General features: G+C 35.9%; 1 protein-coding gene across 3 annotated transcripts; it reads left to right on the top strand.

Moving 5' to 3' along the window:
* The first annotated feature begins 806 nt into the window (after positions 1-806).
* Positions 807-24,552, top strand: camk1a (calcium/calmodulin-dependent protein kinase Ia). 3 transcript variants are annotated; one of them, XM_079884894.1, is made up of 12 exons: positions 807-927; positions 3,574-3,684; positions 16,141-16,272; positions 18,096-18,170; positions 18,308-18,446; positions 19,319-19,445; positions 19,735-19,810; positions 20,446-20,558; positions 20,872-20,950; positions 21,052-21,139; positions 21,900-22,068; positions 24,148-24,552. In XM_079884894.1, the coding sequence occupies exons 2-12, from the start codon at positions 3,599-3,601 to the stop codon at positions 24,237-24,239; spliced, it is 1,176 nt and encodes a 391-aa protein (XP_079741020.1). In that variant the 5' UTR covers positions 807-927; positions 3,574-3,598; the 3' UTR covers positions 24,240-24,552. The 3 variants fall into 3 exon arrangements, with proteins under 3 accessions (XP_079741020.1, XP_079741022.1, XP_079741021.1); XM_079884896.1 differs by having other exon boundaries at positions 24,158-24,552; XM_079884895.1 differs by lacking the exon at positions 807-927 and adding an exon at positions 1,219-1,307.
* Positions 24,553-25,969: the final 1,417 nt, after the last annotated feature.

Raw genomic sequence — 25,969 nt, forward strand, 5'->3', positions numbered from 1 at the left:
TATTCTTTTCTACTCACTAAAAATGAAAACAAACGGCATTAGAGGTAATATGAGCATTTTCAGCAGATTTAATTTTTTATTTTCAATTATTCGTTTATCCAGAATGTATTCTTTTTCTATTTATTCATTTTTTCCCAAAATTACAACGTAATCAAACTTAGCATAGCCAGTGAATTAAGGATTAAAAAAATAGTTATGGAGCTGAATAAAGAAAAATCTTTTAAGAATAATTGATATATAATAAATAATAATAATGAAAAATAATAATTTTATAGTATAAAATATATTACTATTATAAAAGACAAAAAAAAAAAAGAAAAACTAAAGAATAAATTAGAGGCCTTCTAATATAATTTAAAAGTGTCATTTTTAATTGATTAATTACCTTCGAGGAATCTTTAGAAATACTGTAACAAGATGCTGCATTCTTTAAAAACAAACAGTGGAAATTTACATGGGAACCCAATATTTGTTTGAAAACGCTATTTTTCGGCCTTTAGGCCACAAATTGAACATTCTGCGCCTACTTAATAAATTAATTAATTCATTAAAAAAAAAAACACTAACTCAAAATTATATAAATGTGCAAATTCAAGATAAAAAAAATACAAGTAAAAATAAAAGTGTGTAGCCTACTTTGAACGATTTTTGGGGGATTTATTTATTTTCTTGATGCATTGACTGTAATTTGTTAATGTTAAGTCATTTGCCATTGTGGTCCAACAATCTGTAGGGTTCTGCGAATGGCACTCGGGAATAGTATCATGAAGTCCGGATTGTATCATTATATTGAATCATTCAAATAAGACGCCTCCTCCACTCGCTATTTGACGTCAGGGTAGATCCCGCAACTATTGCATCGAAAGAGAATTGCGGATAGATAAAGAGCCAGAAGAGGACCATCCCTCCATAGGAGCAGTCGATCAGGTATTGCATTTATTTTAAGTTTTCCTCGAAGTCAGCGGTTGATGTGCATGAACTGATTTAAATGTAGAAGCATAATCTTCTGCAATGCCACAAGCTTTAATGCATGATGTGGGCAATAGCCTACAGACAGTTGCATTAGGTGTCTGTGTAAGATAACGTCGATTTAAAACAGAAAACGCATCCTTTTTTCAGTCAATTCATGTAGTTTCCTTGTCTGTTCATAGAAGATTATTAGTGCAGGTGGCATCAGACTCCTGCATGCGCATATGCGCAGTGTCTGAATACACACACACTTATACACATACACGAACAATATGCATCCATTGGCATAGTGCATTGCTTGTTCAATGACTCGAGATGCGGAGCACTTTGAGACATTGGTAAGGGTTTTTGTGAATTGTATGTTTTCAATTTATCTGTGAAACAGCTGTTTTCCTAAGATCATAGTTGATTTTTAGCCTTGTTTTGTTGTAGCCTATGTGTATTCCTTTGCTAAAAGTAATGTACAGATGTTTATATAATAGCATGTAATTACTATGATACATGTTCAAGCATCATGGGATTACTCTAAGTAACTGTAAGATGTTGAAAGCATAAAAGTTACGATGTGCATAAATTTGAGAGTTAAGGGTTGCCGGATCTGCTCAGTTGTTTGTTATTTTGTCTGGCAATTTCTATGAACAGGGTACGAAATAAAGATTTTTTTTCTTTTTTTTTTTAAAGGTCAGTGAAAGAGAGTGTGTAATATATATTGTGTGTGTGTGTGTGTGTGTTACCTTTTAAAAAAAAATAGAATCCCTCACAACAGCACAAATCTGCAAAATAGGTGTTGTCTCAAGCACACCTGATCCAGCTAATCAAGGGCTTCATTAGTTGCACCAGGTGTGCTTGAGCTTGAACACATGAAATATCTGAACTGGCTAGGTTTGTTGAGTGTCACGTTTGACTGCATGTTAGAAATATGGCTATAAGTCAAAAGAATGGTTAAAAAAAATAGAGAAGATATCACCGCCCTTCACAAACAAGGAACAGGGTACAAAAAGATAGAGAAGGCACTAAATGTTCCTAGAGACACCGATGAATGCATAGTTCACAAGTTCATAGTTAAAGGGACAGTGGTTACACTTCCTGGACGGGGCAGAAAAAGGAAGCTATCAATGGCTGCAACCAGATTTCTGAGAAGGCATGCAGGTTCAGAAAAGCCTTTGAGTGACTGCAAAAGACCTGCAGCAAGACTTGGTGGCAACAGGCACTGAGCTTTCAGCTTGCACAGTAAGGCACATACTAAACGCATGCCAGAACTCCAAGACGTACACCACTACTGACCCAAATGTACAAGAGTCTCCAATTTGCTCAAAATCATATAAATAAGCCACAGAAGTTTTGGGATTCTGTTATGTGGAGCAATGAAACAAAACTGGAACTTTTGGGCTCTATGGATCAGTGGTATGTCTGGAGGAAGAAGATTGAAGCATATGCTGAAAAGAACACACTGCCTACAGTTAAACATGGTGGTGCTTGGTGATGCTCTTGCATTAGTGTATTTTGTGTTACATTTTATGTTATTTAGTAAATTATTGCATTATTTTAGTGTCATCATGTGTGTTACCCTGATAGTGTTTTGTGTATGACTCTGTGCATAGTCTTTATATGAGTATTAGCCATGTTTTATTAACAGCCGCTTACAATGAACTCTGATTCATCATGTTCTATTGTGCCACCTGTATTATTGTGGTGGTTATCAGTATTCTAAGGTAAAAAGGCAGCTTTTGGTAGTTAAAGTAGGTGTATAAACATTATGGCCTGGTTTCACAAACAGGGCTTACATTAAGTCAGAGTTAGGCTTTAGTTCAAGTAGGACATTTATTTAAGTAGCTTTTATAAATGTGCCGTAGAAAAACTGGTGTGCATCTTGAGACAAAACAATGGCACTGACATATTTTAAGAAATTTTTGTACAAGTTGCTTTCAGTTAAAACCGCTCAAACATGCATTTTAGTCTGGGACTAGGCTTAAGATTTGTCTGTGAAACCGGGGATGTATAACTTAATAAAATATACTGTTATAAATTGTAAAATATACAGACATCCTGTAAAACTGGAAACATTGTCACAACATTGGCTGTTTTTTGTTGTAAATTTTACAGTTTTATATATATATATTTATGTGTGTATATATATATGTGTGTATATTATATATGTGTGTGTGTGTGTGTGTGTGTGAGAGAGAGAGTTTATTTGTTGAATAAAATAAAAAACCTTTTTAAGGGGAAATTATGGGTAGACAGACACACTCACTCACTCACTCACTCACTCATGGAATGCACTACCTGCTCAGATTACTGCAGTGTGATGCTGTACTACATGTTTCATGTAGCCTAATTCGACCTAGCTTGTTAGAAATATCAATAAGTGTGTGTCAGTAGTGGCTCCTCAGAGGAGCATTAATACTGCTGAATCACATTGATCCATTTAATAATTTAATCGATTTAATAATAGCCATGAAACCAAAAACACTCTTCTAAATATACATCCAGGTTTTTTAAAACATTGTTTTCTCTGTTCTGTGTGTCTGTGTCTTGTATTAAACTTATACATTTTCTTTTTCATTGACTTATTCATTGACCTCTACTTCTGTCTTTTTTTAGTTCCTGAGTGGAAATCAACTATACAATGCCTTTAGGAGAGGATGAAAATGGATGGAAAAAGAAGACAACCGATATCAAGGAAAATTACGATTTCAAGGAGGTCTTGGGGACGTGAGTGTTTAATAAATTAATTGCTCGATTTACCATGAAAGTGCCCAGAGCTTTGTTTGATTAATGCTTTATGCAATTGCCTTTTGCATTTGGCAGTTGAGTCAGTGTTATCTTTGCATTTTTAATATGCTATTATCGTTTTTATTCATATTTTGAGTTAGCTTTTTGTAGTAGATTTGTTGATCTTTTTATTATTTTATTTTTTTAAAAATAATTATTCAAGTTTAATTAATTTTTATTTCAGTTTTGGGTTTAGTTCAGTTTTAGTTTTCACTCATTTCCAGTTAGTATTTTTAGTGCTTAACTTAAACTTATTTTCACTTAGTTGCCAAGGTATGGATCCCCTAAAGCAGGGATGGGCAACTTCGGTCCTGGAGGGCCACTGTTCTACAGAGTTTAGCTCCAACCCTGAAAAAATCACCTGCCTGTAACTTTCTAGTAATCCTGAGGACCTTGATTAGCTTGTTCAGGTGTGTTTGATTAGGGTTGGAGCTAAACTCTGTAGGACAGTGGCCCTCCATGACCAAAGTTGCCCAAACCTGCCCTAAAGAGACATGGATATGGAACAAATATGGGATGGGAGGAAAAAAATATATGTCAATACTTTTGCATTCCCCCCAGAAGTACATAACTTTTGTGAGTGAATACAAAATAATTTAAATAAATATTTTGCTCCCATCTCATATGTTTTCACACCAGCATGTGTCTTTAGGGGCTCCGTAACAATTCTACTTTTGTATATTTTAATATTTTATTTATGTTTTTAATAGTTTTAAAAGTTGTAGTTATGTTGTAAGTTGTAGTCATAGTTAATGATAATTCTCCAAACATGATTTGATTTAATAGCTTCCCTATTAGATCTACACTGAAAAAAAACAGTGTTTTAATTTTTCTTTGGCAAGTTTTTGCACACATATTTTTTAAGTAAATTTCACATATGGAATGAAGTAAACTCGACTTAACTAAGTTAAGTGAAAGTAATTTTAACTTTGCTAGTAAAAGGTTGAGTAATATCTATTTAGTTGAAGTTTCCTTTGCAATACATTTCACTCAAACAATATATTAATACAATAGATATTGTGTGAGACACCATATCTACAGATTAGAGATTGTGCTTCATGTGAACGCAGATACCTCAATACTTGGCAGACAATACACAATGACAGTAACATTTGATGGATCGTTTTTGTGTTTGAATGTGTCATTTTGAGTAGAAAATGAACTCCAAATGTCACAAAATGTCAAGTTTCTAATCCTAACAACAAAAGCAATGATAAAACAGTGTAAATACAGCTGGAAAACAGTGAAAAATCAGTGAATTAATTATTCAAGGCCCAGTGCATGATGGGAACACCAGTATCAGAAAAGTTGAGTAATTTTACTTAATTTTATAAGGTTGATATTTACATTTTCATTTCTACACGCTTGAATTGAGTACTAATATAGAATTTACTTCGTTTTTTTTATTCTTGCCTGAACTAACTTTTTCATGTAAATTACATTGTTTTTTTTCTGTAGTATTTACTTCACCACAAAATCATTTTTATCAGTGAAAGGACATCATGAGTACAGGAAAATCACATCTTTAGTGTTTTAGTACTATATGGGAATCATTCCACCATCATTGAATCGCACCTGCAACTATGGTATCAACAAGTATTCCTACATATCTAATCTTCTTCTGTTGCTCTTCCTCTGTAGATCTCCTTCATTTGTTTTAGTCTGTTAAGAATAGCAATATGTCATGTTGGCATTATGAAAACAATATTCAGAATATATTGGCACTGAGTGTCATCAGAAACCATTTTCTGTTGGAGCAGTTGCCTCTTTTTCTCACTTTGCCGGGTGTGATTAATGACACCTCAGTGTGGCACTCAGCAGGGCTTTCATTTGCCGTCAATATTGGGAATTTGTTAAATTTATATTATTCCTGCTTGTTTTCCTGCAAAAGCAACTACAAAAAATTTCAGTTTGTTTTGAAGTCATGTAGTGAGAGACCTTAAAACGCTTCTATTATTCATCTGAAGCCAGTTGTAGTAGAGCGTTCGTCGACCCTAAGTGCTCTAGCCCTTTTGTGTCACAGTTATATTTATACCTCAGAGTGCGTGGGTGTAGTGTGTACATTTACTGTCACGTTCGGTCCATCTTGGGTGACGTGGCTGAGGACGAGAGCCAGAGAGAGGGATAAACAGATGGACAGACTGATCTGCCATGCCGCATCTTAGTGACATTCACGAAGCATGTGAGATACAGGACGGCGAATACTGGGTGCAAGCGCATCGCCAACCTCCAAGGCGCTGCTGAGGGGAAAGTCACTAGTGTAGAGCTGTGATGAATTCCCAGACACATACACAAGCATATAATATTCATCAGGGGGTTGTTATGAGTGTCTCTCCCCTCCTGCGGCCAGAATGACTGCTATTTCAGATGGCATAACATAATCATTTGGGCATGCTTACTTCAGCTTGAGTTCACATGGCCAGCCTCATGTTAAATCCCCTTCTTTGGAGCTGTGCATGCTACACAATCACCAGAGATAAATTCTTAGCATCACTGTGTGGAGCAATTGTTAAGCTTGACCTATGTTGTACCAATACCTCAGTCCTTAAAGTCAACATGAAATTCGTATTTGTTATGGAATATTGCAGTATTCATTATAAATGATTTATCCGTGCACACCATTATTTAGTTCATGTGCCCTCGTAATCTTTAATGAAAATTACTTCCCCTCCCTCTTACGGCGACATCTCTTCTTTTTTCTGATGATGCGTTTACTGGCGCGAGGGCGGGACCAACTGTCACTCACATAGTTGTGCCGGAAGCCGAATACTATGAGCCCCCCCACTGAGCCCCTAAAGGGACACGGTGATGGGAAAAAATATTTTGAACGCACTCTAGCTTTTCACTTTCACTTTCCAATTTGCGATCACGTGTACATTGTCTATAGGGAGCGGTGGTACTGACCCCTCATTTTACAAGATAAGATGTTTGTCAATGATGCTCAGGATCTGTTGCGCACCAAATCCTCCAACATCATCCTGTCAGTCAGCTCTCCTTACTATCCTTTTGTGATAAGTGAAATCTGATGTACTGTAATGTAACCGACTACCGCAGCAAGCCTAACCGTGTCCCTTTGGAGGCTCCATAGAATGCATTATTCATTTTCCATGCCTTTCCGAATTCGGATCACTCACATGTGATCACAGCAATAGCAAAACACAACCATCCAATCAATTCCTGATGGACAAAACCAAGTCCAGCTTTACATTTTTTCTTGTTTGAGAAGCCGTTTCACTCGGATATACGATAGGGAGGATACGACTATTGCATCTTTTGTATCATGCCGACTTTAATACCTTGGTGTTCGACTATCAGTATATAGTATGAACCACTTTGTACATTATTCTGGCAAAGAAATACCTACTTCAACAGAAAGAGACCATCTCCATGACTTATAAAGTGGCCAACCGCAGTTATTTTCATTTTTGTGATGTTTAGGATTGGTTAGGTCTGAAAATAAGTGTCCCTTGTGGCAAACTGCAATGCACCTTCAGTTGACGGATCCCACTTTTCTATTTATCGAACAGGTTTTCCAGCCACTTTGGTGAATTTCCCTTTTGAACTTTTTTACTTTATTTAGTTACAAATTTCATTAATTGACTGCTATGAAACATTATACTCTACCGTTAAAAAATTTGGGGCCATTTAAGATTTTTTTCTTGAAAGAAATCAATACTTTTAATCAGCGAGGACACATTAAAAGTAACAGTAAAGACATGTATAATGTTAAAATATTTATTTTACATATAAATGCTGCTCTATTCAAAGAATCCTGAAAAAATGTATTACAATTTCCACAAAAAAATATTAAGCAGCACATCTGTTTTCAACATAATAAATAATAATAATAATAATAAAATAAATGTTTCTTGTGCTCCATATTAGAATGATTTTTGAAAGATCATGTGACACTGAAGACTGGAGTAATGATGCTCGAAATTAATTGAATATTGAATTCAATTCAATAAATTACATTTTAAAAGATATTAAAATTGAAAACATTTATTTAAAACTGAAATAATATTTCCCAAAATTACTGCTTCCACTGTATTTTTGATCAAATAAATGCAGGCCTTGATGAGCATAAGTGACTTCTTTCAAAAAACTTTAAAAAAGCATACTGACTCTAAACTTTCAAACGGTTTAGCGTATATTCTGGCCTACTAATTCAAGTCTAACCATGATTTTATGCAACACTTGCATTATGTGATTATAAAATAGCTCATACAAAGTCATTTTTAATGTATTTCTGATAAAATAAAGTAGGAAACAAGTGACTGCTCCTGAAGTCAAGCCTTGAGGTGTCGAAGCTGAGTGTCACTTCCAGTACTGACAGCCTTAAGCAATGTGACATTGGTCGCTTCTAGTGTAGACTGTGTGTTAGTTCTTCTAGTGTTATAGTGTTACATAAATAAGTGCATTGCATTTAATGTGACAATTTACAGTAGAATGATTTTACACAAATTCTTTTAATAAATTAAAGCCGTTGTATGTATCTTGCAAACATGAATTGTTTCTCACCAAACTGATAAAAACCTGTGTGCTCCCCGACTTCTGGAACTTGCAGTACATTACATTTATATATTTACACATTTGGCAGACAATTTTATCCAAGCCAGCCAATCAGTCTTGCTTGTCACATCCATCAGACGGTCAGCATGTCTGCGGACAAGCCGCTTGATTCTATGACTACATGTATTATATTCTTGCATTGGACTGGAGCAGTGCAGTTAGTGTACAAATGGAACTGCGTTTCCATGCACGTTCTTAAACCGATTATGCTTAATAAGCCGACAACACGTGTGGTTATGTAAACGCATGTAACCATTTTCCTTTATCAGATCATAAACAGCTTAAGAATAAACCAAGCGACAGAGCTAGATTTTTGCCCATTACCCGGGCATGTAAACACCTTAACCTGGGTTCTGTCGGCTTTTTGAACTGGGCATGTGTGATGTGTCAGGAAAGCGTCCTTATACAGCAGATTTAAAGGCCCACTGAAATGTTTTTAGTATGAATATGTTAGCTTTTGGTAATGAATAAGCTGGTGTGTTCCAAACCAATGACAAAATTCGCATTTAGGAGAACTTAAAGTCTCTCACTTCCACTAAAATGTATCACGGATTTTTATGACATCACCGGTAATTCTGTCCAATCAAATGCTCTCTGGAATCTAAAGCGTCCTGCTCCCTATGCTACAGATACCACCTGGCCAAAGCGACCGTTGACACGTCACAGAGCAATATGGGTTAGAGATGTGTGTTCGGCTGCTCAAACGTTCAAATTGTATTCCGTTTTCCAACTGTACGTTGGTTAAGAATGAAATGTCGCTTCCATGGTGCTGTCAAGTACGACTTGCAGTCTGTGAGGTAAACTAAACGCTATTGGCTATTTGAAAAGGGGGAGGAGCCATTCAATATGCCCCACCTTAGCTTCCTGTTTCAGTGGAAATTACGTCAACACATCATACAAAGCTGCACGTTCTAAGGCACTTCAGTGGGCCTTTAAGCGTATCCAGCCACAGCGAGGGAGGAGTTTCGCACTATGGGAGGAGAAATATACCGAAAACTCAGACAGACATTAATATAAAAAAATGTGATCTCATCTCGGGCAGACAAGTGGTACAGTTGTAGAAACTTCAAATATGAGAGGAGAATGAGTCTGTGCAAGTCTCTCATTGACATTTTGAAGTCACCACTGGTGAATAACCTGTTTTTTAATACAGTCTTGTACTTGCATTGCCAGGTTATTGATTTGTATGTAAACTGTTAAATCGGTTTATTTCAATAAACTGATTTTTGGTAGCTACCAGCGTATTGGTGTGCATGTAAACGTGCTCAATGTCAATGAGCAATTTTAGTTTTGTGCTGAGAGCCACAGGCCATGATGTTTTCTTCTGTCGGCAAACAACAAATTCTACAGAGAGCTGAATGAACTAAAGCGGACTGTGTAGTAGGCAAAATTGCTGCAGCTGGGACCTGTCTGCCCCATCAGCAGAAATAAACAGAGAGAGAGAGAGAGAGAGTGATATATCATGGGAAAGTCCAAATCCTTGAGACCTTTCTTGATGTATGGTGTACCAATGGAAATGCAGAAGCTGTATTTGTAAATGTGGGAAATGTTACCAGGCTAATCTTTAGAAAGGTTGCGCAAAAGGTTTCTGTCATTCTGTACTCTTAGACCGCACACTGTTTGGTCATTAATCATAAGGTGTTCTTTTGTCTGTTCTGCACTATTAATCTCGCATTAATGCAAGTGTAGACACAAAATGGAACGGTTTCTCTGCATAAGCAAACCTGTAACCCAGCTTTGATTTCAAAGCGTGATGCGGTTATGACTAGTTTGCCAGTAAGGCGTTGTTCAGAGGATTTAACTGTAAATGTTGACAGAAAGCCTCTTTTCTAAAGTAGATTATGGAATTGGTTTATCCGTGAATTCTTTGAGTGGAGTCAATTGATTTATTCTGGGGAAATTGTATCTGCTTTGGTTTATCTAGCTGCGACCATGGATTAAATAGAGGATGGTTAAAAACATGGTGAACATTTACAAATCGGCACAAATGTAAATGTTACATTTACTGAGAGACTTTGTCTAGCCATAAAAAGAGTTGTGTTAACAGTTATATCCAGTCTGCTTGTTTTCCATATTGTAATTTATAGAGTTTATACAAATGTACATGACTGTTAACAACATAATGAAGAACGGTGGTACTTTGGAGACTTTGTTATGACATGATATGAATAAGTGCTCAAGACATTGCGCTAACTAATATATGAAAATAACAGTTTGTTTATATTACCTCTGTAAGAAGAAGGTATGTTTTTTTGTAAGACGAGAGGTTAGTATTTCAGGTTTGTGATAGTGTTTCTGTGTTTTTTCAGTGTTTAGTTGATGTTTGAAAATATTTAGGAAACAAAATATGAGTACGGTTTATCTTTGTGCTCTTTCAAAGCTTACAGAATTCAAACATTTGACTTTGCTGTTTTGTTCTCAGCCGCTCACAGTGCTCATCTTATTTACAAAGTGGGCATATGAGGTCAAAGGGGACTGGTTGCTATAGTGACAGGATGAGATATTTTATTTTTAGATGAAAGTTTATGTCACAGAAGGAGGATGAATTAAATTTCTAAGCTGTTTTTGTCTGGAAGGTCCCTTTGTTGATGCCCAACCTTCCTCAACAAAATGAGGCCGATGTTTTGAAAGGAGAATTTGTATTGACTACGCTTAGTTTATCAGGAAGCCAGTTTTATTTAGCAAGTTTCGTCAGGTTGGTATGATGTCAAAATGTTTTTTTCAGTCAGTAGTTATAGCCAAATCTAAACGGCTTTCTAAGGGAATCTAAAATTACAAAAAAGCTCCCAAGCCTTAATAAGACATCCATAAAAAAAGAAAACAGGGCCACTCATGCTGCATTTTTCTTTAATTATTAATAACAGCTTGTTGTAGTGAGCCTGTGTGATTCTAAGTAGCAAGTTTATCTTTTTTGTTATAAATTATCAATACAGTGCTATGCATAGGTTTAGACACCCATGCTAAAGTTGACTAAAAAGAGGAATAAAAAATCATTTTTTGGAAATTGAACTTAATGCCTTAATTAAAAAAATTAGGAAAAATCCAACCTTTTTAAGGACACCAATTTTCTTTGTGAATGAATAATGTATCGTAAATAAATAAATGTTCTTCCTTAAAATACAGGGTGCATAAGTCTGGACACCCCTATGTTAAATTCCCATAGAGGCAGGCAGATTTTTATTTTTAAAGGCCAGTTACTTCATGGATCCAGGATACTATGCATCCTGATAAAGTTCCCTTAGCCTCCATTGGCATGGAGTACTTTTAGTACTAAGTACATGGTACATGGAGCACTGAGTACTTTCCATAAGATCATCTCTCAATGCAAATCAAACCAGCTATTAGGCTAACTGAAATAAAACCATGTCAATCTCTAGGTATGGTGAAGGCTATGTGATGATGTGGGGCTATTTTAATTCCAAAGGCCAAGGGAACTTTATCAGGATGCATAGTATCCTGGATCCATGAAGTAACTGGCCTTTAAAAATAAAAATCTGCCTGCCTCTATGGGAATTTAACATAGGGGTGTCCAGACTTATGCACCCTGTATTTTAAGGAAGAACATTTATTTATTTACGATACATTATTCATTCACAAAGAAAATTGGTGTCCTTAAAGGTTGGATTTTTCCTAATTTTTTTAATTAAGGCATTAAGTTCAATTTCCAAAAGATGATTTTTTTATTCCTCTTTTTAGTCAACTTTAGCATGGGTGTCTAAACTTATGCATAGCACTGTATTTGCTGAAGAAGAAAAAAACGAATTTAAATAAGGGTATTCAATAAATTTACTTAAATTAAATTGAGAATTTATAGTGGAAGACCAAAGCATAATAGACACAAAATTTAGTTGTTTCTGGGATTTGAATAATAATGAGAGACATTAAATCCGTGTTCTGACACTAACTTTTTGAATGATTGTATTATTGCTTTACAGATTATTTACCAGGGGTGCGTTTCCCAAAAGCATCGTTAGCCAACTATGGTCACAAGTTTCGTCATTATCAGTATAGTTCAATGAGTCAGAGTTTCCCGAAACCATAGTTCCAATGAACATATTTTTTTCCCAATGTCTTGGGATGGGTATTTTAGATCCCGGACGAGCCCCCATAAAGTTTACGAACCAGAGATGGACTAGGGGTGCAGGGGTATAACAAAATGTATATTGGAAACCACGGCACTAGGACATAACAATAATGAAGCAGCAAACATATTTTTAAATAACTGTATCTTCAGAAAATGTTATGTTTTTCAGTATGATTTTCAAATACACATGATGCAAAGTGACTGGGCCCACACATTCAGACAAATTTCATTCTCAAAATGCCCTTGCGTTGTTGTTCTTCATTAAACATGTTTCATACATATTTTGAAAGTTTTAAATAAATATTAGGTAAAATGTATTCTCTTTGGCTAATCTAATAATTGCCAGTAGGAGTCCCTCAGCATTGTTGTACCATATTTAAACATTTGATCTAATGTAAACACTACAGTGTAATGTAAATATGAATTGTGAATTATGAATATTCATGTATTATGAATATGAATGTTTGTCATTTTCCTTTCAGTGTAGATGTTTTCTCTAAAGAAACACTTTACACCGTGGGCATTTTTTCTATCTATTTTAGCTGCTGTTGGGAAATTATTGGCCTCATAACATATGTAAGGCATTCCATCAGCTACATGTCTCTGCGAAACAATTTTCTTATTTACAGACCCAAACACCCACACAGGCTGTCTTGTATCATTTCCTAATCTCCATTCTCTCTCCCATCTTCCTCCTCCTTTACCCACAGGGAGCCATGGGAGGCCTTAATTACACCATGTCTCACGGCAACAGCACAGCTCTCGCTCTCTTCATTTCCTCTTGCTTTCTTTTCTTCTTTCTTTCTTCCCGACCTCCTTTTGGTCCCCCCCACACACACACTCCCCTCACTCCACTTAAGGCACTTTGATAACTCTGTGATACGAGTCCAGTAGAAAGTTTGTTGACAGCTGCAGCGCTGTATGAGATGCTCTCTCTCAATAAACAACCCTGCTGTGACCATGACTCACTAGTGTGGCTTCCAGGTCATTGGAGTCCTCCATTTTATTTGTATTATCTCAACAACAACATATCATAATGTCTTTTTAATTGAAATCATCCTCTTACAGGGTTATGCAATGAAACAGGCACAAATTTAAAAATATGTTTAAAATACTGGCAATTGCACACATGATGCATAATGACTGGGCCCACACATTCAGACAAATTTTACTGTCATTCTCAAATTGCATGTTTTTTTTTTTTTTTTGTCCTTTTTTATTTTACACATATTTTGAGAGTTTTAAATGAATATTTGCAAATATTTTCTTCAAATCATTTTGGCTAATCTAATAATGCTTTCAAGTCTCTCAGCACCCGAACAGTGTATTGTAATGTAAACATTAATGTGTTTTTACATGTGATTCCCAGGGCATCATTATGCGGTTGCTAGCATGTTCTAGGTGGTTTTCTAGGGTGTTCTATTTAGTTTTAGTTCATTCTTATACTATTAAAGACTATCTATGCTTTTTTAAATTTTCAGCTTTCTTTAGTGTGTAATGTTACTGTTTGAGCATTAAAAAAGGTCTGAAAAGTTACAAAGTGCACTCCAAAGGGTTATTCTATATATCAGTGAACACTGTTTCAACTCCATGAAACACCTCGACTGACTGTAGCCTTCAGTTTCTTCCGGGAACAAACATCGCAGTCGCAGTATTCCTCATTTAAATAAATCCCGCTCAAGGCATACCCCCCCAAAAAAAGGTCTGGTTGAGTTAGTAGTGTGTTGAAACTTGCAGTTATGGTAAAGAGTGTGACATTTCCGTAACATGAAGTGGTTGACCAATCATAACACACTAATCCAGCCAACCAATCAGAGCGCATTGTGCTTTTCAGAAGGAGGAACCGGGAGACAGGAACTAAACAGAGTGTTACTGAAAGCCTGGGAAGAGAGGTGCTGCAACAATGTAAAATATGTGAAAAATAATGCGTTTTTTGAACAATCAAACATGAAAACTTATTCAAGTTTACCCCAAAAGACTTTGGAAAAGGGCATAATATGGCCTCTTTAAGATCATGGTGCTGCAAAACTTTCTTGTACTTATTTGTATTCATATTTAGGAGATTGTAATTTTGAAAAGTTTGATACAAAATATATTATAATTTAACAGCTATATATGAAATGTAGCCTTGGGAGTGAGGAAGTGAAAGTTTCCTCTACTGTCATTTATTCTCTGACTTGTTTATTTCTCTTTTCCTTAGTGGCAAATTGTGTTTAATTGCTCCCTCTGTGATTAAGAAGGCAGTTTAGGGAGTGTGTGTTTGGGGCAGCTAGATTATACATGACAGTGCTTGTTTTAACACACAAGCTTTGTGTTTAAGGAAGAGTGTGAGAATTAATGTGTTTGTCTGCATATAAGGCTAAAAACCTGAAAGGATGCTTGAATAAGACAAAAACATACACAGATGCCTAAACACATGGAAATATTACTTGGATGATTAAACAGCTTGTGCTGTTTGTCTTTTTCTGGCACAACCTGTGTCCCTCTGGAGAGTGCAGACTTACAGCACACTGTTTCATCTTCCCCTACCTGACAAGTATGACCTGATAAAATATCAGCTGTTCACAATATTTCTGTTGCACAAACAACACACAAAGAAAAAAATACCATGGGAAAAAGGTGATAGAACTGTTTAAGTCCCTTTTTTGTTGTGTTGAACAACAGCCAGGGTTGAGTTACCGCTGACGGGTACAAATTACCTGCTTTTTCCATCAATGATTTAGAAAAACATATGTGCATTAACTTTTAGAGCTGTTACACTAGGCCTACTGTTCAGGGTCAGTCCATTTTTTCCTACATATTTTTAGAGAAATTCTTTTTTTTATTGAGCAAGGTTGCATTAAATTGATCAAAAGTGACAGTTAAGATTTATAATGTTTCAAAAAATGTCTTTTTAAATACATTCCATCAAAGAATCATAAAATGTTTTATGGTTTCCACGAATTATTTTCATCACTGATAAATATAAGAAATGTTACTTGAGCAGCAAATCAGCATATAAGCATATAATGATGATGCTTAAAATTCAGCTTTGCCATCATAGGAATGGTGAAGAATTTTTAAATAGTCTTAAACATATATTAAAATAGGAAACAGTTATTTTAAATTGTAATATATCACAATATTACTGTTTTTACAGTTTTTTTTTTTTTTTATCAAATAAATGCAGCCTTGGTGGGCAGAAGAGACTTCCCTCACAAGTATTAAATAAATTGTACTGAACCCAAACTTTTGAATGGTAGCGTATGCATTTTTTTTTTACATTTATTTCTCAGTTTTTATTCCTAACTGCAGGTCTGGCAAACCCCATATTTATATCATATATTGGTGGCAAACTTAGAACATATAATAATTGCTGTTTTTATCATTTACCATTTACAATAAATATTTACAATTCTTAAAAATGTATATGTATAATTAATATAATTGATATACATGATACAATTACGATTATTAAAAGAATATTTTTTTACAATTCTTGAATTTGATTATTATTGACTGATGCCGATCATCTTGAAATGTTGTATTAGTCAGCCTGAGCTGCGTTTATCAAAAGCATTGGCAGCCTAAGTAGATCATAGAGACCATTGGTGCATTTACTTTTGAGAAATGCAGTCCTGGCTGATATATTGGGTTATCTCTACTCTCTGTACTCTCAAGTCAATGTATAAAAAACGTAAGGGTCCAATGGGGAAAGTTAAATGTCCAGCAGCACTAACTCCATCTTTGCTTTTCTCCAGGGGAGCGTTCTCTGAGGTGTTCCTGGCTGAGGAGAAGAAGACCCAGCGACTCGTGGCCATTAAATGCATCCCTAAGAAAGCATTGGAGGGAAAGGAGAACAGCATTGAGAATGAGATTGCTGTGTTACACAGGTCAGAACCGACTCTCTCATGAACTACTGCATTAAAAAAACAGTCTAAATTGGTTTGTTTGGCAGGATGGGCAACTGGCATGCCAAACATCTAAACCAGCTGAAGACCAGATCATTTTTTCATAAGGGATGGCCGGGCATTGGCACAAATTTCATGATTTGTAAAAAGAAATGATTTGCAAAAAGAAAACTATACAGAGAAACCCAGTTGGTACATCACTATAATATTAAAGGTTACAATTAACTGATTTGTAGGCTACTTACATTTAAAATACACACAATAATAACGTTATATAATAATACATTTTCATTGACAATTATGTTTCTACTCGTTCTTTTAATATAAATATTTAAATGATTGTATATTTTCAATTCAAAATGGCAAAATTACATTAAAAAAGTTGAGTAGTTTGCATCACTGTATGGGTCGTTAAACTTTTCCATCGTAAAAAAAGTTGCCAAATATGAAATGTTTAGCTACTTATATCTTACCACGCACACACTCATTCACTGTAAAAAACTAAAAGTGTTTGATCTGATTGGCCTTCACTTGCCCCCCTAGTGTCTCCACTGAAGAGATGTGTCTATCCTTCAAAACCTCGCTTTCATTCCCATTAAAAATCAAAGATGGCGCTGCTGTGAATAATGTCTATAGCCATGACAGATGCTGCCGAGATCTTGACTCTTTAGTGTTAAGAATAAGTGGCAGTCAAGATGCTGAAAGGTCTCTTCCTTTTCCTCTTAAGAGCCATATTGCTCTTTGAGAGAAGAAAAGCTCTTGTAAATGCTATACATCCTATAAAAATGTGCTATAGTTTGAGAAATCGTAGAAGTGTGCACTGGAAATGTCAAGAGTACTGGAGATAGTCCTATTTTTAGTGTCTCTGTTGCCAGGGCAACAGCACACACAGAGGCTGAGATGGTATGGAGGTTCCCCGCAGCAGTATTGTGAAGGAGAGGGACCAAAGAAAAAGAGAGAGAGAGAGAGAGAGAGAGAGAGAGAGAGAGAGAGAGAGAGAGAGAGAGAGAGAGAGAGAGAGAGAGAGAGAGAATTCCACCATTGGTGTGAAAAACTGTAATCAAATGGAAAGCAGGAAACCAAAAGAGTGGAAGTCAAATGGAGATGGAGCAGAATATTATAAATGTCTGATTACAGTAGGCTATGGCCGGTGTAGCTTCATTAAAGACACTGAGAAAATGATATAAAAATAGGCCATCATGGCAAGAAAGCCATCATGATAGAGCATAAAAAGATTTTTAGAGCATTAAACAATGTTTGGATCTTCAGCCGTTTTACTGTCCGTCAGGCGAATATGATAAGTCTAAATGCCAATTTTCTGTTCTAATTAGTCAAAAAGAACCGACTTTGGTACCAATTCGGTACAGAAATTGTAAAATTGTGACGCTTTGAGCGGAATCGTAAACACCTCTGATTGGCCATTGTGTTCACGCGTTCATCGGATATGTCTGTGATTGGCTACAATGATTAACTCAAGGGAGCACACGGAATTGTTTGAAAGTGTTTTAAAAAACGGGAGCGGGAAAAAAGCACAAGCAGTCCGCTAATAGACGCTTGCTTTTAAACGTAATTTTTAAGCGTCATTGATGTATATTTACAACACGTTTTTGAAGAGCTGATCATTGTAGCCAATCACAGACATATCCGATGACCCGATGAATGGCCAATCAGAGCTGTTTCCGATTCCGCTCAACAGCGCTCAAAGCATCACATTTTGAAAATTTCGGTTCCGACTTGGTAACAAAGTCGGTACTTTTTGACAACTCTAGTTCTAATCATTGCTGTCTCTTCTTCTTTCTTTTCAGAATAAAGCATGAGAATATTGTTTCACTGGAAGACATCTTCGAAAGTCAGTCACATTTGTATCTGGTCATGCAGCTGTGAGTTTAAAATCTCACCACTCAAGATCACACCAACCAAGATATTGTCTGATGTTTGTTTAATTTGCAGTGTCTTGAATGCTTGTGTCATTATAGTGGAGGTGCTAATTGTAGTTTGTTTGCGTGGGTCTTCACAGTGTTTCAGGGGGAGAGCTCTTTGACAGGATTGTTGAAAAGGGCTTCTACACTGAGAGAGATGCCAGCAAACTCATACGTCAGATTTTAGATGCAGTGAAGTATCTGCATGATATGGGCATTGTGCACAGAGACCTGAAGGTAATGCTTACATATTCTTTCCCTATAATCACACTCTGCCTTTCTAAGCAGGCGCAATATGACAAATTATTCAGCATTCAATGTTTTTTCTGTCCTCGGTGAAAGCCAAATGCTGCCACAAAGGGACAAAATCACTGCCAATTAAAAAGTATTTAATGTTTAATATTCAGCTGTGTGGAGCAGAAGTGCAGAGCAATGAGATTTTAACAGTAGGCGATGCTTAGCAATGTGACAGAAATAGGCTTTGTTCGGAATGGTATACTAGTGTATCGCTTACCGCATGCTGTATATAGCTCACCATGGCTGCATTTTTTCATAAAAAATACAGTAAAAACAGTGATATTGTGAAATATTAGCAGCCATACAGCCATTACTCCAGTCTTCAGTGTCACATGATCCTTCAGAAATCATTATAATATGCTGATTTAGTTGTCAAGAAACATTTCTTACTATTATCAATGTTGAAAACAGTTGTGTTGCTTAAAATTTTTGTGCAAACCATAATAAAAGTTTTCAGGATTCTTTGATGAATAGAAAGTTCAAAATAACATTATTTAAAATATTTTTTGTAATATTATAAAAGGCTTTTACTGTCACTTTTGATCAATTTAATGTATCCTTGCTGAATAAAAGTTTTAATTTCTTTAAAAAAAAAAATGACTGACCCCAAACTTTTGAACGGTAGGCTACTTTATATTGCACATTTAACATGGAAGATATATGATTTATCATTTGTCACATCTGATTAGGACACAGGGTTATGCATATGAAAATGGCTGTGCATTAAATGTAGTAAGATGTGACTTGATTTAATGTGATTCAAGGGAAACGTTCAGCATTAATTCAGATGAATTCTTTCTCTTTCTGTGCAGCCAGAGAATCTGTTGTACTACAGTATAGAGGAGGACTCCAATATTATGATCAGTGACTTTGGCCTGTCTAAGATCGAGGACTCAGGAAGTGTGATGTCAACTGCCTGTGGGACACCTGGATACGTAGGTATGAATGAGGGCTATATTCACTTACCGTCTTTAGTAAGGTAATGTGTCTGTTTTTAGAGGCTCTCAGTCATTTGAAATGCTGCACAATGTCTAGTGTTTACATTTTTAAACAGCCTCTTTGATGCTGCCCTCATTCTGTACAGCGCTTAAAAGGAAAGTGAACTAAACGGAATAAAACGAACACTGAAATCTCTCTCTCTCTCTCTCTCTCTCTCTCTCTCTCTCTCTCTCTCTCTCTCTCTCTCTCTCTCTCTCTCTCTCTCTCTCTCTCTCTCTCTCTCTCTCAGCTCCAGAGGTTTTGGCACAAAAACCATACAGTAAAGCTGTAGACTGTTGGTCCATAGGAGTGATTTCTTATATTCTGTAAGCATTTCTTGATGTTTGTATGTTTATTTGAGTGTTTGTTTATTTATTTATTGTCAATTTTATAATTATTCATTGAATTTTAATTCTTGAATTTATTTAATACATTTGTATGTATGGTCATTTGTCATATGGTCATCATAGTCATTTATTCATTGTTTGATTGATTGATTTACTTATTTGTTTATTGCTAATTTTATAGGAATTAATTAATTTATTTATTTATGGTAAATTCTTAAATTACGAACATATTTATTTCATTTATTTCATTCATTTTAATTATTTGTATTTATTGTCAGTGCTCGTTTATTCCATTTTAAAAACATTTTAGATAACCAAGATATTTGTAATGAATCAACATATTCATTTATTTGTTTATTTATGGTAAATTTTTTTAAATTTACAAATATATTTATTTAATTTAATTAATTTAATTATTAGTATTGATTGTGAGTCCTCATTTATTTATGTATTCATTCATACCATTTTGTGGTTAGATATGTATAATGAATCAACATAAATTCTTATTTTAATCTAAATCAATATTTCATATTTATTTATTTATTTATTTATAGCCAAATCATAAGAGGGATAAATTACAGTCAGCTGATCTTACAAAGCATTGTCTTTTGCAGCTTATGTGGCTACCCTCCATTTTACGATGAAAACGATGCCAAGCTGTTCGAGCAGATTCTCAAAGCAGAGTATGAGTTTGACTCTCCGTACTGGGACGACATCTCTGACTCAGGTAGTTCTATGTAATTGTAATCATAATCCAGTATCATTATCTTGAGATGCTTTGATGTGAAAGAAAAGCTCAGATCCTGCACCTATAGAGCTCAACAGAAGGTTTTCAGAGGTAAAAATACCATTAGTGATGCAACGGTGTTGAGCCGAGTTTGTTTTCATGCAATGCGACGTATTGCAGAATCTACCAATAGGAGTGCAGACAGTGACGAACACTTTCTTGAAACTGTTGTTGAGCTCTATTCTGGACATTTCTATTTTCTTGATGCTTGAATGTTGTTTGACAACATATTGTCGATCATATTCCATCCCAGCGAAGGATTTCATCGGTCACTTGATGGAGAAAGATTCATCTCAGAGATACACATGTGATCAGGCTTTACAGCATCCATGGTAGGATTACCTAAAAATAAGTGTTCTGCGTGTTTTGACTATCGGTATATCTTTTCACAAAAATTGCTTTTGTAATCCATCCCCCATCTCTACTTTTGAAGGATTTCCGGAGACACGGCTCTTGATAGGAACATTCATGAGTCTGTCAGCGCTCAGATCAAGAAGAACTTTGCCAAGAGTAAATGGAAGGTGAGAATCCCACAACATCATTCTTTTAAATTCTTCACAATTTGCAATTCCACCCCAACACATCCTGGTGATGTTCTTTGAAATAGGCTGGAAGAACTTACAATACACATAGGGTATTTTAGGAGAAAGAATAACTATTAGGCCTGGTCATTGACTAAATTTCACGATTTGATTCGATTTCGATTCACATGCATGCGATTCGATTCAATCAAATTCCGGATAATTATCAAGTACAGTACTTGTCAGTTTTTCTAAAGGAAAAAAAAATTCTACTAATCTCTAACAACAACTAATACAGGGAGCCATATCAGTTGGTTCATTACTATATTTCAGGTTCAAATTAACAACAGATTTTTATACAAGCATTTAAATTGCACATAAGTCAGTTTTTATAATAATAATGACATTGGATGGATTTATTCAAACATGTATTACATGTTCAAGAACTGGTGAAATAAAAATATAATTATATGTAATATACTGCATATATTTAGCAAAATGCTCCTCACTAGAGTTAATTTTTCTAGCTAACTACCGAGCTATGGGCTTTGAATGGTTTTCCTGAGGTAAATTTAATGTAACGTGACATTGCTTACAAGCTGTTTTAGTTAATGTCTTTTTGTGATTGAAACACTGATTACATGTGACATGATACATTTCATAGGCTGCTACAAATCATGTTTAGTGAAGTTTTGTCCTCATTAATCTAATTTGTAAACATATTTTAGAGGCCCGTTATTGTTTGTTGTTGTCTTTGCAGCAAGCATTCAACGCGACAGCAGTGGTTCGACACATGCGGAGACTGCAGCTGAGCACCAGCCTAGAGGGGCCAAGCCAAATCACCAGCACCAGCCCCTACCACAGACACCTGCTCCTCCCCGCTAAAGAGCTCGACCAGGAGGAGGAGGAGGAGGAGGAAGAGGAGAGCAGTAAGTTTGAGATCATTCTCGAATGAAAGTCGCATACAATCCATCCTAAACAGTATGCAAGAATTAATGTGTCCCAATTTTAGTATAGGGTTCCCGCAGGGCATTAAAAAGTCTTAAATATTTGTATTTTTTTCTGCTAGGCATTACATTTTAATACACGGTCTTAAATCTGCCGCAAGACGTTTAAATGAGGTACTGTGGGAATTAATTATTTAGATTTTTAGAAATACTTTTCCATCAGCCAGTTAAAAGTTATGAGCTTTGGTGTGCTTTTTTCAGTTTTTTTACTTTAAGACTGTGGGAAAATCAAAGCCATTAATCTAAAGAAGTTGTGTTCCAAATTTGAGGTTGATATCTCCAAAAATTAGCTTTCGGTAAGATTTTGTATGGGCGCAGTATCAAACGTTTCCACTAGTTCCCATTCATACATAGGACAATCGTACAAGCGTGGCTATTTTTTTTAAGACCATTTAACCTTTTCTAATAATTTCCATGATTTATTTGTGTGTGTGTGTGTGTGTTCACATAGCAAGTGCCAAAACCTTTATCAAGTTTCGTACCATTCTGATGAAGTTAAAAAAATCAAACAAATCAAAATGACCAAACAGCACCAGAGTTTGTTAAAGGGGCTATATGTAGTTTTCAGCGGCCTCTAGTGGTGATGTTTCAGATTGCAACCAATTTGTTTACAAGCGAGTGCTCGTGCGCGTGCTCGAACTCATGAGCGAGCACTCTGGGTATCGGCCAGACTGAGACGCAACACACCGGAGAAAGCATCACACAACATGTTGGAAACTCAGGTAAACTCCCACTGCAACGTTACAATAATAGGCTGCTTTTATCAGCTTGACGTTGAACCAATGCTCCATGCTCGTACCATGATAACGTTACATTGACTGCATTTAGCCTATGTAATGTGTTGGAGTCTGTGTTGTGCTGGGAGCAGGTCATTTCTTAGTGTTAGCAGACTCCATGTCATAAGTTGCAGTGTCGTCGCCGTTGATGCAAAGTCAGAAAACGAGGCGAGAGGCTCAGGAGCGCGCATGCAGGTCTCAGTCACGTCACTGGATTTTGCGGTAAATCCGACCCGGAGCCTTCACATAGAAATAGGAATACTTGCTTTCAGAGGTAATAGCAAAACCTGCCAAGTGGATCATTTTAATGTGAGATTACAACCCCTTCACACACAGGCAATAAAAAAAGGATTCATTTTAGTAGAAAAACTACACATAGCCCCTTTAAATGTAAATAATGCAAAAAATGTAATAGTGGACTCTCACACATTTTACGTTTCGAGCACGCAGGCTTTTTGTCTCTATAACTTCTATAACTTTTTTTTGTTTCATTTTCCCGCCCCCTTAGCCTGATGGCTAATGCTACCGCTTAACGTTACCCGGTTGTCGGGGTCACTTCACTGATTAGGGAAAAGCACGTAAAAGTCTTGGCAGAAAGCCAGTATATCCAACAATTTTTTTTTTTTTTTTCGAAGTGTTGACAACTAATAATTGTTGCAAACTGGTACTACCAACAAAATATTAGTGCATTCCTGGAACTGGGCGTCGTTACACTACATCCTTATGCATCGCTTTCTGCAAGGACTTTTACGTTCTTTTCCCAAGTCATGGAAGTGACCTCGACGTGCGGGTTAGCGGTAGCAAAAGCCATCAGGCAAGTGTTATTTAAATAAACTCCTGATGTACTTACAAACTTTCCAATGCCTCGTTTTATGAGTACAGAACCTATTTGTACTACTGTAGAAGTTTGGTACCATTCTGGGCATTATTAGTGGGGTAATTTACGAGATACATCCCTGGATCCGTTAGCGCCTGCACTAAGCCATCCGGCTGATATCTCGAAATAAGCTCTAACTTTAAAAATGTTCGACCAAGGGAAAAAAGGCTTCTGGTTTTACTCCGAACCATCCCTTTAAAGTAGTTCAAATAGTTCAAATAAAAATAAAGCGAGCAGCACCAGAGGGTTAATAGTTTTAATAGTTTACAATAACAACACGGGCTAAATGCTATTTTATATACTATAAGATCCTACTGCTATTAATTTTCATTTAACTTTTATGTTTAGATTCCCCCAGTACAGACGGGCGTCGAGGCAGTGCCGATCGGGATAGTCTTAGAAGCTGTGCTTACTGCTGCCGACCGACCAGCAGGATCTGAAGCAGAACTCTGAGCCCAGCAGAACCCAGAGGAACCCAGAGGAACCCACACATGCACGTCTACGGCTCCAGTCTGACCCGGAACACAGAGCTTTCCTGGTAACATGCACTAGTGCTGCTGGTAGGACATGACATGAGGAGAGCGTGATTGTTCCAGACATTCAGACTTGGGTATTTCATTGACAGATATATGTAATTCTATTTTAACCATTATTTAATTTTGTCTGATTAATATTTCTGTACCCCAACCAAAGACAAAAATGTGTTTAAGTTGTATATGTTATGTAAGGTTTAAATATTTTATTTTATTTTATTTTATTTTATTTTATTTTATTTATTTTTTTTAAAGAAAACGTTCAGGTCTGTACCCTGTAGCAATTTGGACTTTCTTGGAAAGCCACTAGTTATACAGTCTTAATAATTATTAATGTCTTAATAAGCCCCACTTGCTCAGGCGATAAATTCACGAGGAAACAAGATAAAGTCATTGAAGTCAAGATAAAGTCATCATTAATACATTTTCATATGGAAGCTTGTTTCCTCCAGAGAAAAAAATATACATAATGGTAATTGCGACGTTTTATCTCACAATTCTGACTCTTTTTCTCACAATTGCACGTTTACATCTCGCAATTCTGACATTTTTCATATCACAATAGTCGTAATTGCGAAAAAAAAGTTAGAATTGTGAGATATAAATTGCGAGTTATAAAGTCCAATTCTGAGAAAAAAAGTCAGCTCACAATTCAAACTTTTTTTCTTGCAGTTCAGGCTTTATATCTCGAGACAAAAAGTTTTTTTTTTTTTTTTTTCAGTGGTGGAAACAAGCTTTTAACCTTTCATGGCTTAACCCATTGTGGTTTTGTTTTATAAAGTCTGTTGGGTAGATGTCCATGTCGTTGATTTTGTGATCTGGTTCAGACTGGCTCTGGAGTGCAAATTGGTGGTAAAAAACTGCATATTGGAGTCAGACTAGGAATATTTCCAAGCTCAAACGGATATCACATGATCTTGTTGTGGGTATAAACCTTCATATGAAGCATGTGGACAGAACAGTTGGGTAATCGTGATGGGGTTAAGAGATTTGAGCCACAAAAAAAGCTTTTTTTACACCCAGATTAAATGCAGTATCAAACCTGGATAATCTACGTTTTCAAATAAGATTTAATTTCCAGTTTTAGACTTTAAGGGGCAAAAGTAGTCTAGCTCCATTTCAAAACCTAGTGAGGATGCATTGGATAAACACTCCTGGTCCAAAATGATGCTGCCTTTTAAGACACCTTATTTTGGACAAGAATCTTTGCGGAGAAGGCAATCTCATAATGCAGTGCAACAAGTTCAGTAAATATATTTGATTAAATACCAAAAAGTATCAATAAAAAAACCCATCTAACAGGCCAATAGGGCATTCTGGCAAGATAACTTTTAAAGTTGTGATGAATTCTTCCAGTAACGTTAATAGAATGTTCATTTGAAGTTATCTGGTCTTTAATAACATTAGCAAAACATTAGCACAAAAATGTTATTTAATATGTCATTCATGGAAACATTTTAGTTAGATATTGGTCTGTTTACTAAAAGTTACTACTTACTCATTTTTTCAGATGGTTCAGAGAACATTCAAAAGTAACGTTCTCATAATACTTGCAAAATAATAAAATAGAGAAAATATTCCCTGAATGTTTTCTCTAACGTTCATATAACCAAGAAAAAAACATTGAGAACATTCAA

The sequence above is a fragment of the Squalius cephalus genome, assembly GCF_949319135.1.
Source record: "Squalius cephalus genome assembly, chromosome: 10".
Taxonomy (NCBI): domain Eukaryota; kingdom Metazoa; phylum Chordata; class Actinopteri; order Cypriniformes; family Leuciscidae; genus Squalius; species Squalius cephalus.